We start from the raw sequence: 17,583 nt of genomic DNA on the forward strand, positions 1-17,583 counted from the left end.
GATCCAGTAATGCACAGTAATGTGTGTGTAATAGCCTATAATCTGGAAAATATTATTATTATTATCATTATAATTATTTCTATAATTATTTATAAATTCTAAGTTTTTTGGTTGTCTATGTATATTAACACTATAACTAATTAGAACGTTGTATATACAGTTCTGTATACATAGTTTTATTCCTAATATCATTAAACTCCATGAGTACATGTTCATTACAAACAATTAAACTGGACCAAAAACTTAATCTCCATCCCGACCAATCCTAGCTTACACTCCGACCAATAGGAGACTAGAACCAGGGTTTATGAAGCTTAAATAATTATTCAACTCTGCAATTTTAGTTCTAGGCTAGGGGTCGTTATGTTAATGAACCAACACAAGATTAGAACTATCCCCCCCTTAACAGAATTCAATTTCTAGAGATTAAAAATATGATGAGGACTTTATACTACTCCATAGTCTAATTATAATTTAATATATTTAATGTTTGCATTATAAATAACAATTTTAGTTTAAGCTAGTTTTTGGAAATTAGACATCATGGCGTTGCGTCCTTCAAAATGAAAAGAATAAATATGAACATAAATCAATGAGATTCATTGGGTTTAATACAATTTTTACGTAGATAAATTTACCCTCTGTAATTGTTTACAAAAAAAGGTTTAAGACAAAGATTGTCTGTGATATTTTCAAGAAAAATGGGCTTCAACTAAGAACCTTTTCCCAAAAAGAAAAAAATTTGCAATGAAAATTTTCAATTTGATATTTTTTTATGAAAATAGGGAAAAAGGATTTTAAGAATGTTGATATGTTTATTAGAACTCCTTGTACACAACTACTCAGTAGCCTCATCCGTGACATATCTCTTTTTGCCAGATCTCCCTGTACTCGAACACTCAGGAGACCCAGGCTTATCAGATCTCCCTGTACTCGAACACTCAGTGATGCTTACCAGATCTCCCAGTAATCAACAAAGATAATATATATATATAGATACGCTGGCAGGTAGAAATTTTGAGGTTATGAGAAAAAGTGCAATCAGCACCATCTCTGTCGTACGCATGGCATTTTATCCTCTGGATTGTTGCTAATTTATGCGTGATAACACCAAATGCGTACTATATTATCAACAATGTACACTGCATATTGTACTTAATGAAACAAATTAATTAATGCAAATAAAACTAGGGAGGGAAGGCCAAGAAGCCATGAACCCCGTGGAAAATCTCCGAACCCTGTGGAATGGTCTCCGAACCCCGTGGAGAGTCTCCGAACCCCGTGGAGGTTTTTTGAAAAAAACGTTATCAAATATAAATATTACTTGTAAATTAGCAATAATTTTCCAATTTTCTCGACATATGGACTCAATAAATATAATAATCAAGTTAAAGAAATAATTTTCATTATTGTTTTAATTGTCTTTTTCTCCAAATTTTGTTTTCCCGTAAAANATGTATACTGCATATTGTACTTAATGAAACAAATTAATCAATGCAAATAAAACTGAGGTAGGAATTTGACTAGACAAAGTTTAAATGTGCAAGTTGTACTGAATGGCATACGTAAATTAACGCAATTTAAATAAAAATTATGACTAAAAAGTACATCGAATCTAGGACAAAGTCCTAATAGCGGACAGGATCCGGTCGAACAATACATCCCATTCAACACTACTATGGTCGGTTGCTCCTGGCTCTTCATGGCTCAGAACTGGCTCATCACCCCCTTAACCCCAAAAACTCAAAAAAACTCCATTACTTTCCTAAAATGATCATCCTAGGTTTGGTGCGCTCAAAACTTCAATTGGATTGGTATATAAAAAAGAAATGAGCCAGCCCCAGTCCATTATCCCCTTTGATAGCCTTAGTTTAATTTTTTAAAATAATTCAAATGTGCCATGAAATTACCCAAATAAGTAAACAGTCCCTTTAAACCTCTGTTTTTGAAACTTTCCAAATTCATCGGAACTTCTGCAAACAAATGCAGGAAAGAACTGTTAATCTTTTCTTTGTTATTATGCAATAAAGTTAGCCCCATTCCGGCTGGGAGGGGGGTCTCTGGTTACCCCCCTCCCCCTGACATTTTTGGAGACTATTAATGTATTGGTCTGAGGCTCTTCAAACTTTTTAAGTTTTCTAACTAACACATGCCCATCACTTTTGGCTCAAAGTGGGGATTTTATACCTACTAGGCCTTATGACTTGAGGATTGTCAACCTGTATGAAAAAGTCCTCCCAAAAAAATGTTGCAATATTTTTGCCTTGTTTACTAGAATTCATGCATAAAAACAGTAATTTTAATAATTCTTTAAACCATCAACCCCAAGATCTTAATTGCATATTGTGGTACCAATTTAAAATCTAATTTTATTTAAATATCTCATAAAAACCGTTTGATTAAATAGATATTACTTATTTAACAAATATAAAATAATTTCCAAAGGTTTGTCAATATTTCTGTTTGTCTACTATATCTTTGGTAAGTACAACTTATCATAACATAAACAAAACGCGTACTTTATGTTTGTGTTACCTTGAAATTTAATTTTATTGGTCAAACAGGTCCAGATAGCAACACTTGAACTATACAGGATGCAATACGCGTACTGTATGTTTATATAACACAAATACGTATTTCCCACAGATGCCAGCAGGGGGAGAAAGGAATATAGAATGTAATCAATTTGCTATAGATGTCTCTCGTTGCACTTTAAGTACAAAAATTAGTTGTCTGCTACAAGCAATTTAGGAAGGAGGTTTCTACCTGCCAGCGTATCTATACATATATATTATCTTTGGTAATCAAACACTCAGTAGACCCATGTTTATAAGATCTCCCTGTACTCAAACACTGAGTGGACTCATGTTTATCAGATCTCCTTGTACTCAAACACTGAGTGGATTCATGTTTATCAGATCTCCCTGTACTCAAACACTCAGTGGATTCATGTTTATAAGATCTCCCTGAACTCAAACACTCAGTAGACTCATGTTTATCAGATCTCCCTGTACTCAAACACTCAGTAGACTAATGTTTATCAGATCTCCCTGTACTCAAACACTTAGTAGACTCATGTTTATCAGATCTCCCTGTACTCAAACACTCAGTGGACTCATATTTATCAGATCTCCCTGTACACAAACACTCAGTGGACCCATGTTTATCAGATCTCCCTGTACTCAAACACTCAGTGGACTCATGTTTTTCAGATCTGTCTGTATTTTCCAACCCATGATATATGGAGTGGGTGGTGGATGATTATCATCCCTTTCCTCAGGGGTCATCGTCTGCCAGAATATCTAATATTTGATGATTTGAACCTAATTTATCTCCTCTAGCCATCCACCCCCCCCCCTACCCCGTCTCGGCTCCAGCAGGATATGGTTAAGTGATTAACTTGGTAAATGACATTTAATTTGTTTGCATTTGACTGTTAGTTAGGCCTCGGGCCTTATAAACTCGGATTAAAACAACATTAGTAGAAGACCTAATGAAGCTTGTATCATAATTATATTGACTAATTAATGCAAATATAGATTTTATTCCCAAGCTGTGTAGGTAGGATGGGTGGGCCTTATAATTGCTCAATATTTGGCTAAATGAGTCATTTATGTAAAATAAAACCCAAATTAATAAACCGTCCTTAACGGAGAAAACTTACGGTTTCAGATCAAAAAGAAAGATTACGAGTTGAATTCATTAATTTATTTGTTCCTGAAGATTCTCCTAAAGGGACATAAGCATAGTTTTCATGACCATAGATAAATAAATAAACATAGATAGTTTATGTACGCAAAATCACCAAGAATTGTACAGTCCGCAAACTCATACTTCTAGGGGTCAAAGTGTACTTCAGTGATAAGCGGGGTGGTTTGGTGTTTTAATGGATTTCATAATAGAGTGTAAAATAAGTCCGGTAATGGAACTATTTGAACAACAATATTTCACTGAGCAATATATCATATTGACAAGAACTGAAGAAGGACATGAGAAGGACTAAACTAACATAAATGTCTCTCTTATGAACTCATGCACACCACAAGTACTCAATGACATAAGAACAGCCAATGTTCACAACCGACCTAGTTAATCTATATAATAGGAATATCTTTAAAACATCTCTGTACATTTATATCTTTAAAGAGGAAAAATGTCGTCTTATGCGCAATCTATCTTTATCTATGTTCATGACATTCCATGAAAAGATGGCAATGTCCGATTTACAAAGGTACCCTTGATAGCTTTGTCTGATCAAGTATGAATTAGATATCAAAGTTTTTTTAAAAGTTTAATTTACATTTGCGATTTCTCTGCTTAAGGGACTTGCGCATTTCTTGTTTATAAGAAGCATTAATGGAGAAGCTCACAGACAGAAACACTTTCCGCGTCAGGAAAACTACTGTATCTTTCATATTTTTTAATCATTGATAAGGTTTTGAGTAGTGCTAAGGATCCATTTAATTTTGAAGCGAATCCGGATCCTGGATCCGCACTGGAAAAAAATGGACCCGGATCCAGGCTATTTCCATAAAATTTTCAGAATTTTTTTTACAAAGCAGAATTTTTAAAGTTGTCTAATTTTTTTCGCTTTTTTATGCTTTATCTTGATCATCATCTTGATGAGCCATTCAGAAATCAGGAAATTTTTATAATTTCTCTTTTTTCAATAGTTCACATTTTGGTTGAGAGTATTTTTTTTGCAGTTTTTGGTTGATATTTTGCCCTTTGGATCCGGATCCATGGAACCGCATATTTTTGCGGATCCAGATCCTAAGCACTGGTTTCAAGTGTATCGATGTAAATCAGTCATTGCCATCTTTGCATGGAGGGTCATTTGAATTTGCGCTTACAGTCCATTTAAGATTAAAGATAGGGCCGGGGAAACAGGATTAGTCGCCAATCGCCGCCAATTATAATTTCTTGATCCAGATATGATCCAGATATTGTAGCACCTTTGGTATTCTGAACGAGTTCTGTTTCAAATATCGAAGGTTGACCGTTCGTGGGCAAAATATAGAGATAAAAAATTGAGAGATTTAAGCGAGTCTTCAGTGCCTTTAGCAGGGATCGAATTTAATAAATTTGCGGGATGCTGATCTGCCTACCACCGGTTCAAACTTGAATCACCGATTTAAATCCTTCCTGAATTTTTTACTTTGAATCAGTGGTTCAAGTTTGAATCGGCAATAGGTAGTTGAGTGACGTAGTTCATTAAATTCGGTCCGAGATTATTGTTTACAGTGGATACAGGGTTACCCACAAAGGATGAGACTGTGTATAATGACAACCTAAAGCTTTTTAAACGCGTGGATAAGAAGGTTGAATTTAGTCTTCCATCCCGTGAATAGATATCATGGATAAGAAGGTTGAATTTAGTCTTCCATACCGTGAATAGATATCATGGCTAAGAAGGTTGAATATAGTCTTCCATACCGTGAATAAAGTTTTTTATGTATATTAAATAATCTGGGGGAGAAAAGAAACAATTATACAGATCCAGGGAACCGTCTCTAAAGTGTCATCTTGTGTGGGTAACCCTGTAAATGACGTATAAGTCAGACTTCTGGTTTCTTATAGAAACAATTAAAACTTAAAAACAGCAGATTTCACAATAAAACAGAATTAATAGAAGTGAAAAAATTAAATCTTGTCTGCATTTTTTGAGGAAACCCGTGGGTGAAAAAACGGATTTAAAAATATGTTCCACGTGCAACGCCAAGCATTTTAGCTAGTTCAATTATGTATTTTTCTCCTGTTGAAGTAAAGCTTAGTTAGTGAGCTTGCAATTTGGATAACCATTGCAAAAATGTTCAAGCAACATTTGTCTGTCAGTTAAATATTTTCTCTGAAGTACTATGGAGCTAAAAAAACAAAACATTTGTGTTTGTTTAAAACTAACAAGAAAACTTAAAAAGGCATTAACTATCCTTTTCTGTTTCTCCTAAACTCCCAACTTGGAAATGAGTTAAATACAGGTTGAAATTGTTAAATAAGAACTGGTAATTTTAGGTTTAGTTTGAGTGCCTATTAAAGCACATTAACCCCCCCAAAGCAAACACGGAATTAAATTTGTCTTAACGACCTGGAAATTACGGACAAGCCGGAGTATAATGGAGAAAAATGCAAATGGTAAATTGAAACATGGGTGTAGCCAAGGGCGGGGGTTGNTAAGTGGTCTCTAGTAGGATAGTTGGAGGGGTGAGTAGTCTCTAGTAGGATAGTTGTAGGGATGAGTGGTCTCTAGTAGAATAGTTGGAGGGATAAGTGGTCTCTAGTAGGATAGTTGGAGGGGTGAGAAGTCTCTAGTAGGATAGTTGTAGGGATGAGTGGTCTCTAGTAGAATAGTTGGAGGGATAAGTGGTCTCTAGTAGGATAGTTGGAGGGGTGAGTAGTCTCTAGTAGGATAGTTGTAGGGATGAGTGGTCTCTAGTAGAATAGTTGGAGGGATAAGTGGTCTCTAGTAGGATAGTTGGAGGGGTGAGTAGTCTCTAGTAGGATAGTTGTAGGGATGAGTGGTCTCTAGTAGAATAGTTGGAGGGATAAGTGGTCTCTAGTAGGATAGTTGGAGGGGTGAGTAGTCTCTAGTAGGATAGTTGTAGGGATGAGTGGTCTCTAGTAGAATAGTTGGAGGGATAAGTGGTCTCTAGTAGGATAGTTGGAGGGGTGAGTAGTCTCTAGTAGGATAGTTGTAGGGATGAGTGGTCTCTAGTAGAATAGTTGGAGGGATAAGTGGTCTCTAGTAGGATAGTTGGAGGGGTGAGTAGTCTCTAGTAGGATAGTTGTAGGGATGAGTGGTCTCTAGTAGAATAGTTGGAGGGGTGAGTAGTCTCTAGTAGGATAGTTGGAGGGGTGAGAAGTCTCTAGTAGGATAGTTGTAGGGATGATTGGTCTCTAGTAGAATAGTTGGAGGGCTGAGTAGTCTCTAGTTGTATAGTTGGAGGGATGAGTAGTCTCTAGTTGTATAGATGGAGGGCTGAGTAATCTCTTGTTGTATAATTGGAGGGATGAGTAGGCTCTAGTTGTGTTGGAGGGCTGAGTAATCTCTAGTTGTATAGTTGGAGGGATGAGTGGTCTCTAGTAGAATAGTTGGAGGGGTGAGTAGTCTCTAGTTGGATAGTTGGAGGGATTAGTGGTCTCTAGTAGGATAGTTAGAGGGATGAATAGTTTCTAGTAGGATAGTTGGAGGGATGAGTGGTCTCTAATAGGACAGTTAGAGGGATAAATGGTCTCTAGTTGGATAGTAGGAGGGATGAGCGGTTTCTGGTAGGATAGTTAAGAGGGATGAGTGGTCTCTAGTAGTATAGTAGGAGGGATGCGTGGTCTCTAGTAGGATAGTAGGAGGGATGAGTGGTCTCTAGTAGGATAGTTGGAGGGATGAGTGGTCTCTAGTAGGATAGTTGGAAGGATGAGTTGTCTCTAGTAAGATAGTTGGATGAATAAGTGGTCTTTAGTAGGATAGTTGGAGGGATGAGTTTTCTGTAGTTTGATAGTTGGAAGGATGAGTGGTCTCTAGTAGGATAGTTGAAGGAATGAGTGGTCTCTAGTTGGATAGTTGGAGGGATAAATGGTCTCTAGTTGGATAGTAGAAGTGATGAGTTGTCTCTAGTAGGATAGTTGTATGGATGATTTGAAGAGTTGTATGGATGAATGGATGAATAGTCTCTAGTTAAATAATTGTATTGATAAGTGGAATAGTTGTCTCTAGGTAAATAGTTGTATGGATGAGTGGAAGAGTTGTCTCTAGTTGGATAGTTGTATGGATGAGTGGAAGAGTTGTCTCTAGTTGGATAGTTGTATGGATGAGTGGAAGAATTGTCTCTAGTTGGATATTTGTATGGATGAGTGGAAGAGTAGTCTCTAGTTAAATAGTTGTATAGATAAGTGGAAGAGTTGTCTCTAGGTAAATAGTTGTATGGATGAGTGGAAGAGTTGTCTCTAGTTGGATAGTTGTATGGATGAGTGGAAGAGATGTCTCTAGTTGGATAGTTGTATGGATGAGTAGAAGAGTTGTCTCTAGTTGGATAGTAGTATGGATAGTTGTCTCTAGTTGGATAGTTGTATGGATGCGTTATCTCTAGTACGATACAATTTACGAAACGAATGTAAATGTCAGTATCCATAAAATAACACATTTACATTGTACCTACAATCTACAAAATACTCAAAACATTGTTAAATAAGCTGTGACGATTATTTATTAAATAAAAATGTGTTCTCTTATTTTTCAAGTAAGTCGGTTTTCAAATAAGTCGGTTTTCAAATAAATCGGTTTTCAAAATGAATATATATATATAAAGCACTAGAACTTTAAAGGACAAAATAAAATCATATTTTCTAGATCTGAATTAGAGTATAATTATCTAGATTTAAACTATTGAAGGCCACCAGAGTCTAATTCTCTAGATCTGAACTGTCGGAGAAAATGTTGATTGAGGTCTTCGATTCCTTGAAAATTTGGTCCCAAGAACTAAAAAAAATTTTATGAAAGTATCCATAAATATCATAATATGAATGTACGACACACACAACAAACATTAATATCAATTCTTTAAAAAATCTTCACTCTAAAGTAATGGTACCAGTACAAACGTCGGACGTTACAAAGGTCGGACAGTGCAAAGGTCGGACTTACAAACGTCGGACTGTTACGAACGTTGGACTGGATTTTTTTTGTTAGTTTTAATTTTCAAAAAAAAAATTGTTAGAGGCAAACTTTTCGAAATTTCGAAATTTTGCAAAATCTAAATTATAAATACCTGTCACTATCAGGGTATCTATAACATTTAGGTTCATAGGTCTTCATAGGATTTTTCATAACATATCTAGAAAATTTATTATTTCAGGATTCAACAGTTCGTCGTAAGGAACTTGAAAAATGGAAAGTTTTGGCTGCGAAAATTTAATTTACATTTCAAAACCTATTTTACTTTATATCTACAATCTTATATTTACATTGAATACAATTAGCCTAAACTCAGAGAAATTAAACTAAATTAAAGCCCCCTCTCATTATTAAGGTGGAACAACACGTTTATATTTATAGAAATTATTAATATAATGCATGCGACTTCAATTCAAATCAAATCAGAAATGTGGGGTGTTGCTAAAATCAAATCAGAAATGTGGGGTGTTGCTAAAATCAAATCAGAAATTTGGGGTGTTGCTAAAATCAAATCAGAAATGTGGGGTGTTGCTAAAATCATATCAGAAATGTGGGGTGTTGCTAAAAGCATCCAAGTTTCTGAAGGGAGTTTCAAGGATTGCAGGTTCTTTCCCAAAGGGGTTTCCCAAAGATATTTTCCCAGGTGACAACTTCCCAACTCTTGGGAAGTCGCCCTTGGAAAAATACCTTTGGGAAAAATACCTAACATCGTTTCAACTCCTTAATGAACATTGGTTTTTCAACCTGGACCATTCCTTTTGCTATAACGTTTATAAAGAGGTTCCAGCACACAACCAAATTTTAGCCATGGAACAGTTGTAGGCGATTATATTAAGACGACTTTCGATTTCAATTTTGATCCATATCAAGCAGTTTAACAGATAAACATAGAAGTCAAGAGAAGCTGTCAATTAAAAATTGGCTCTTTTATCAGTTTTAAAGTGATTCGAAAAAAAAGCGTGTTGACAATCAAAACTTGAATAAAAGTCGTCTTCATAGTATTGATATAATCGCCTACCACTGTACCATGGAAAAGAACCTATTGGCTTTGAAAAAGCCCAAAATTAAATTTCTTTATAAATAAAAGAGTCACCTTTTTTCTTTATATTGAGGTGAGGTGTTGGATGAATTGTATCTAACTACTTCTTTTGAAACTGCAGTACAGGAAAACAAACATAAAAACAATATATCAAGCAGGATACATAATCACAAGTCAATCGGGATACCCAAACTTTAAAGACGTTTAAGTTTATTATTGTTATCATAGCCGTGTTAATATATATACAAATGTTTGAGTTACAATTTCTGGAGAACAGATAATTTGTTTCTAAAATAGTAAAGTTAATATTTTCTTTAATAAATATAATCTCTGGACTTGAAAGATTTTATAGGGAATTCTTGATAGTTTATTGTTAAGTTGGCTTTTGGTCAAAATAATTAAAGCCTAAAAAATACACAAGAGAAGAAAAAATTATTATGTTGGACGGGGGGGGGGGGTTATAATTGTGTCATTCTTCTCTAGGAATTAGTTAAATAAGTTTGTTTCCAAGTTTTCCTGGTCTAGGTTTAAAGTTTTCTCCACTTGTCTCCATAGAACTCTGCGCCTCAGTTTCAGTTGATTTCAGGGAGAAAAGACGATATTTAGAAGAGTCGTACGCATGAGGATCCAATCGATTCAACTGAACAGTGAGAAAAGACGATATTTAATATAAGCGTAAACAAGAGGATTCAGGATCCAACGGGTCAAAATTAAAAACGGGAAGACTGTTTTGAATAGAATCGTAAACATGAGGAATGAGGATCCAACCTATTTGACAAAATAATGAGAAAAGACGATATTTAATAGATTTAAGGAAATGTGAATCCAACAGACTCAAATAAACATGGGAAAAGACGATATTTAATAAAATTAGGGAAATTAGAATCCAACAGACTCAAATAAACATGAGAAAAGACGATATTTAATAGAATTAGGGAAATGAGAATACAACAGACTCAAATAAACATGAGAAAGATCGATATTTAATAGAATTAGGGAAATGAGAATCAAACAGACTCAAATAAACATGAGAAAGATCGATATTTAATAGAATTAGGGAAATTAGAATTCAACAGACTCAAATAAACATGAGAAAAGACGATATTTAATAGAATTAGGGAAATGAGAATACAACAGACTCAAATAAACAAGAGAAAAGACGATATTTAATAGAATTAGGGAAATTTGAATCCAACAGACTCAAATAAACATGAGAAGACGACGATATTTAATAGAATTAGGGAAATTAGAATTCAACAGACTCAAATAAACATGAGAAAAGACGATACTTAATAGAATTAGGGAAATGTGAATCCAACAGACTCAAATAAATATGAGAAAAGACGATATTTAATAGCATTAGGGAAATGTGAATCCAACAGACTCAAATAAACATGAGAAAAGACGATATTTATTAGAACTGTAGACATGAGAATAAATACAGACTCAAATTAACAATGAGAAAAAATTGTATCTGATAGAAATGTAGGCATGAGAATCCAACCGACTCAGAAACTCAGAGATGAACTCTTATGGTGGTAGGCGATATTATCAATATAATGAAGACCGACTTTCGATTTCATGGAAACAAAGAGAAGCTGTCATTCAAAAAAGTTTTATTTAATTGCTTGTAAACTCTTCATTCGAAAAAGCTAGTAAACATTTAAAAACTAAATAAAAGTCGTCTTCACAATATTGATATAATCGACTACCACCGTAGTATAAGAACATGTAGACGATTAGAGTAAAATCTTATATTAACGAATACTTCAAGCAAAAAAAATTAAAAGTATATATTAGATTTTTGAATCTATTTTTCTTAGTTTTTAAACAAATAAATCCCAACCCTACTATCTATCATTAGAATTACATCATTTTTTTCTCAATATATTTCGCCAAAAAATTTGGCATCATCAGGAGTTCGTCTCTTAATATTACAGATATTATAAGCAAAAAAAATTTAAAATGTGATCTTACCTTTTCATTTGCTCCTTCTTTCCTTCTGGATTTTTTGGTTTCCTTGGAGTTAGGGTTTACCAGATCGTTGTTCAGATTCTTCTTAAACTGTCGGAGTGCCATCAATCGATCCGGACAAGAGGGACCCTGGTCCAGGTCCACTACTATTTTTGGGACTCCAGGTTTCCTCTTCGGGTCCAAAACTAGCTCAGGAACTCTAGTTTTCCTCCCCAGGTCCATAAACAGTTTAGGGACACCAGTTTTCCTCCCGGGCGGGCAGATATCATTGATGGAATCTAAAAGAATATCAAAGCGATTGTCCAACTAATTCCAAGGAGGGTTGGGGGAGGGGAGGCATGCGGCCATGAGCCCAGCAATATCCTGTTCGAACCCAGGTAGTTAGCACGACCCTGCCCGAACTCCGCAGAATTCTTTTAGAGCCCAACAAGACTGCTTAAAAATTTTTTACAGATAATTGACTTATAAAGAAAAGAAAATCATAAAATAAAAAGGTGCTGGAATAGGGTACATACTCCTCACACCCCTCATCAACAAAAAAAAGTTTGATTATGAACACATTGGGTGAGACCTATCCCAAGTGAAAGCTGGATATCTGTTGGACTTATTTTGACCTTTTTAAAAATCTGATCATAACCTTCTTGGTAGTTATAGACCATTTTTTGGGACACCCGAAATACATAAATAAAACATCTCTACGCGATATCTTACTTTTTAAACGAGATACAACATTTTCAATCACAGTTTTAGATCACAGAGAACTTTTTTAACAGTAATGAAACAAAGGAGATTGACCTTAACTCGCTCTGCTAGCGCAGAACAGACAAAAACCACGGAGTTCTTCATTTAATCCATCAACCATGGAGTTTCACATTTAAACCATAGTTTTCTTTCAAACCATGGAGTTCATCATCTAAACCATTGATTTATTATTCAATCCTTAAGAGTTAATCACCTGAATCATGGATTTCTGAATCATGGATTTATCATCAAACCCTAGAAATTTATTATCTAAAACTTGGAATTTATTACCCGAACTTAGGAATTTCTTATTTAAACATTGGAGTATATTTTCAAGAGCAAGAAAATATTTTTGAAAACATGTTCTGTCTAGAAACGGAAAAAAAATATTCAATCAAAGGTCAATTGATGAGGTAATTAAAAAAACGAACTCTCACCGTTACTAGAAGTGTCTGAAAGTACCCGGGCCCTGATCTTCCTTGAAGGAATTGTTACAAGGGAGGAGGATGTATCTTCTACTTCCATCACATCATCCTCACTTACAGGTTCAGGAGGATCAGCAATCTCTACCAGCTCAGAACTACTGTCGGATACACACTCCGGAGATTCTTCCAGGACTATAGTGGGTTTGGAAATCTCTTGTGATTTCTCCTCGATCAGGAGTTTTGGTTCAGGTACTTTGGAAGGTTTTGGCATGGTCGGAAGTTCGGGTTTCTTTCTAAACAAAATTTAAAAAATAGAAGCGTTTTGACAAACCACTACAAGATAAACTAAAAACTAGTATTCGATGAACTTCGTAATGAACAAGCTCACGAAAGAAAATAAAAACGGGGGTTCTTATTGATAAAAAATGTGGCGCCTTGGGCTACAAACGGGGTTGCAGCGCTTCGGCTAAGGAATAAAGGGTGAAAAAGTAAAATTAAGAAATTTACAAAATATTTCTCCATGATTTGGCCATTCGTTGAAATGATTTGTAAATTATTTCTTTCGTAATGTATTTTCACAAACCTGTTTTTACTGTCTAGAAATTGATTGAATTCCTCTTTATCTCTTGATGAATTCTTCTTGTTGAGAAAACTCATGAACTTGACTTTCTCCGATTTCAAGGATTTTTCTATTCTAGATTTCTCCGGGCTTTTCCCTAGCTTATCAAACAAGATGTCCTGACTTGGTTTCGCTTTCCCGTAAATCTTGCGGGAACATATCCCGGCAGGATTCTCATGTCTTGGGTCCGTACTGGTGGGAACCTTCTCCAAAGGAATCCTATCACTTTTCTCTGGAGAAGATTGACTTGTTCCTGATCTTCTCCTCCTGGGGATCTTGTATTCTCCCAGCCTCGGCTCATCACTCCCCAAGAGTACGGAGGAAACCTCAGCTGGTCTCATGGTTTGGAGTTTGCTCATCCTCTCCTCCGGTCTTTCACGGTCTTTAGTTCTTGTACAACGAACAGAAATGCCTGAAAAATAAATTTTCATATAAGAGAAAAAAAACGGAACGAATTAGATCTATACAAGGTTATAATGCAAGGAAAGTTATTTCAGAGGTGTACGCATCTTTTGTACTGCAGTATACTGTCTTTGGGCAGTATGTAAACACAAGACGGATGTTGAAGCCTGACATGGGATCCATCTTTCACATAAAAAAAATAAATAAAATATTCTGGTCATAGGAAACTATCATGTGAATTATCAAAATTATTAAAATTCAATGCTTTTAACCTCCTTGGAAACTAAACAAACACAAATGCGCCTATTCCTGTTTACAAATTCCGCCCAGAGAGAACTGGTTTCAATATGTACGCAGAGTATACACAACTGCAATTGACTTTCCTTGCATTACATCCTTGGATCTATGTATATTATATATACGGGCCTTAGAGGGCGCTTCGCGCCCATCTTCTAAATTAATTATGAACATGTTCTCTTTGTGTACATCGTAAAACAAAACAAAAATAATTCGCGGATTTTCACAAAATATGTCGTGGATTTTCAAAATTTTCAAAAATTTAATGAAGATCGAATTTTGATGGAGACAAATATTTGAAATTTTGACCATTCATAAACCTTCCCTGGGGTCCCTAGATGTCCCACAAAAAAAATGGGCCCGATCGGTTCAGCCGTTTTGATGTTTATTAGATACAAACAAACAAACAGACAAGCCAAATTTATATATAGATACAGACTACAGAGCGTCTCATATAATATTAGATTATCTCCAAGCTTTTACGCCAAAATATTTACATAATACTCGAAAAACCTGATATTTGCTGCAAGAAAATTTTTATATTAGCCTTTTACATTTTTAAAAAAAGGATATATTCTATTCTGATTAGTCCAGATTTAAGCAATTACCGATATATTATGTTGTGGGACCCCTGTACTTGACTAGTCTGTTTGTTTGTTTGTCCGTTTGTATCCAATAAACGTCCAAACGGCTCAACCGATCGAGCCCAAATTTTGTCTAGGACCTCACATGACCCCAGGATAGGTTTATGTATTGTATACTCAGCTCAGACATACAAAATATTGTTTCCAACATTTTTGATTTTTGTAAAATTTTGAAAATCCACGAAAAAAAAAGTAAATCCGCAAAAAAATTATTTTTGTTTTTTTTTCAAAGAGAAGATGTTGAAAGATTGAGCAACTATTAAAATTGAAACAGCGCCTAGTTGTTTAAATTCTTGATCACCCACATAATCATCTAGAATTGTACTACAAAGTTATAAAAAATCGTCTTTTCAGACAAGACAAATTTAAATAAACTAGCCTTAGAGGGCGCTTCGCGCCCATCTTTTAAATTAATTGTGATCATGTTCTCTTTGTGTACATCGTAAAACAAAACAAAAATAATTCGCGGATTTTCACAAAAAATTTCGTGGATTTTCAAAATTTAAACAAATTTAATGAAGATCGAATTTTGATGGAGACAAATATTTAAAATTTTGATCATTCATAAACCTTCCCTGGGGTCCCTAGATGTCCCACAAAAAATTTGGGCCCGATCGGTTCAGCCGTTTTAACGTTTATTGGATACAAACAGACAGACAGACAGACAGACAGACAGACAAACAGACAGACAAGTCAAATTTATAAATAGATTAACCTTTACAAATATGTTTTACCCCCCCCCCCCCTCCCTCCCCCATTCAGAAACCGATTTGAGAAAAACAGGGTTAATGAAAAATTAATAAAAGATCTGCAAAGGAACCCGACATGGAACCCCCAGACCGCCCTCAGGGTGCAGCGCATCACCATGTGTCCTGGAATCCATACCTGGAAAATCCAAAGCCTCTTCCAAATCCGTCCCGTAGTTTAGCTCCGCCCTAAAACCCTTCCGACGTTTGCTCCGGCGGGAGGGGTCTCCGTTGTTCAGTTTTATAATCGGAAACTGCGTCACCCCCTTCTGAGATCTTGCAAGATTCTTAAATAATAAATAATTAATAAAAAAATGATCATCCTCATTTTTTCTTGGGGATTTAATATTTTCAGACTGCGGCTAAAAGTCCTCGGCGATTTCTAAAATTGAAGAAAACCAGAATTTTGTTTCCACAGAACTCTACCTGAATATGGGTTGCAAGTTCAAATCTTTTCTTAAGAATTTCCTCCATGGGAAACCAGTTCGTCAGGTCCGGAAGCTTAGACCAGTAAAACTGGGCAACAGAACCTTAAAATATATAATGCGATCACGTGATCAAGTAATTAAAATATCTATGATCAAATTAAAGAAATTAGATGAATACTAAAAAATACTAAAATTAAGATGGACTGAGGAAAAAATCGGATAGAGAAGAAAGCATGTCAGAGAAGAAATTTGAACAGAGGAAAACTTAGATGAATATGAAAGTAGGAAAGAAGAGAATGTCGGAAAGAGGAGAAAGTAGGACGGGGAGAATTTAATTTGGATAAGAAAAAAGGACCAAAAAGAAAGACAAAGAAGGACGGAGTAGCAAGAAGGACGGAAGAGAAAGTAAAATGGAGGAATGCGAATGATGGAAGAGGGGAAAGACACAAGGATGATAATAAATTTGAAAACAGAAGAATGTAGGACGCCGCGCAGGAGTAAGTATGGCAAAAAGCAAATAAACTGATTTAGGAAGCATAATGTAACTGCCGTCTACTATCGCGCCGGTCAGAAGTCTCCAATGTCTATTTTGACCTCGGAAATGAACTCCTTGTCCCAATTTTGATTTAGTTTGATGTATCTCATGCTTCTTTTATTTTGACTTTGGCCAAACTTAGCAAATAAGTATTAAAAGATATTTTCTTTCATTGCGCGGACATTTGAGGCTTTGGAGGTGAATTTTTTAAGCGCATATTTTTCTCAAGATTATCAGGATAAATGTTCAAGTGCAGTTAATGAACTTAAGATTGTTTAAATTTACCGGAGAGTAATACGTTTCGTGCCCTTAGGACGGAAAAAGACCCTAATTTCAAATATACTTACAAAAAATCTTCTCCACGTAGTGTAGAAGGAAGACCCCGCAGTCAGTAAAATTATCCTGTTCCGGTTTATTGGGCTTCATCAGTTTCATCTCACGAGCAGAGAAGGTTTCCGTCCCACCACGTTTTGCCTAATAATTTTAACTTTCTTATTTTCTTAGTTTTCTTAGTTTTCTTTAGTTTATTTTAGTTTTCATAGTCTTCAAATTATCGAAGGTATCATAACTATCATAACTTATATATTTTTATTTATAGTTTTCATAGTTCCAAATTCAGCGTGAGATGCTTAGCGTTCAGGGTTCAAATTCAGGGTACTGAAGTAAGTCATTGGACCGAAGTTAAAATGACAACTTTGGGATCCCGAGGACACCGGGTGTAGCATAAAGTACTTCAAGATTTTTAAGATCATCTACCTACTCCATTTTATTCTGGAGACCACTGTATCAAGAACAAACATAATCTTACCTTCCACTCGCAGGATAGATACTGTCTTATAATAGATACAGCTTTCTCCTTGTATCCTCCCATGCTGTCCAGCAGGATTAGGAAAGGTTCACCTCTGGTCAACCTCTCCTCGGGATCAGCAGGCTTCTACAATACAATAGATTTTAGGGAATCATTGCCAGTCCTATTTCCAATTTTTTAACATTACATTCAAAATTCTTGATTTATAATCCAGAATAACAGTATAAGTTCTCATAGTTTGGTAAAACTGCGATTAGGAT

General features: G+C 35.4%; 1 protein-coding gene across 1 annotated transcript; it reads right to left on the reverse strand.

Annotated features, from left to right (window-relative positions):
* Nucleotides 1-8,180: 8,180 nt before the first annotated feature.
* Nucleotides 8,181-17,558, reverse strand: LOC111698546 (uncharacterized). Its single transcript, XM_023468901.1, has 12 exons — nt 17,511-17,558; nt 17,324-17,449; nt 16,863-16,989; nt 15,979-16,082; nt 15,692-15,839; nt 13,428-13,875; nt 12,857-13,137; nt 11,682-11,956; nt 10,221-10,344; nt 9,759-9,819; nt 8,760-8,825; nt 8,181-8,470 (listed from the first exon to the last, which is right to left on the reverse strand). Exons 1-12 carry the CDS (start codon nt 17,556-17,558, stop codon nt 8,395-8,397), a joined length of 1,884 nt encoding a protein of 627 aa, XP_023324669.1. The 3' UTR covers nt 8,181-8,394.
* Between the last annotated feature and the right edge of the window lie 25 nt (nt 17,559-17,583).

Source organism: Eurytemora carolleeae, unplaced genomic scaffold, assembly GCF_000591075.1.
Source record: "Eurytemora carolleeae unplaced genomic scaffold, Eaff_2.0 scaffold287, whole genome shotgun sequence".
Taxonomy (NCBI): domain Eukaryota; kingdom Metazoa; phylum Arthropoda; class Copepoda; order Calanoida; family Temoridae; genus Eurytemora; species Eurytemora carolleeae.

Coding starts and splice junctions, on each gene's coding strand:
- LOC111698546 (XM_023468901.1), bottom strand. CDS start 17,558: ATGAGAACTTATACTGTTATTCTGGATTATAAATCAAGAATTTTGAAT. Junction 17,450..17,510: donor ATAAATCAAGAATTTTGAAT/GTAATGTTAAAA, acceptor ATTGTATTGTAG/AAGCCTGCTGATCCCGAGGA. Junction 13,138..13,427: donor TTTCTAGACAGTAAAAACAG/GTTTGTGAAAAT, acceptor AATTTTGTTTAG/AAAGAAACCCGAACTTCCGA.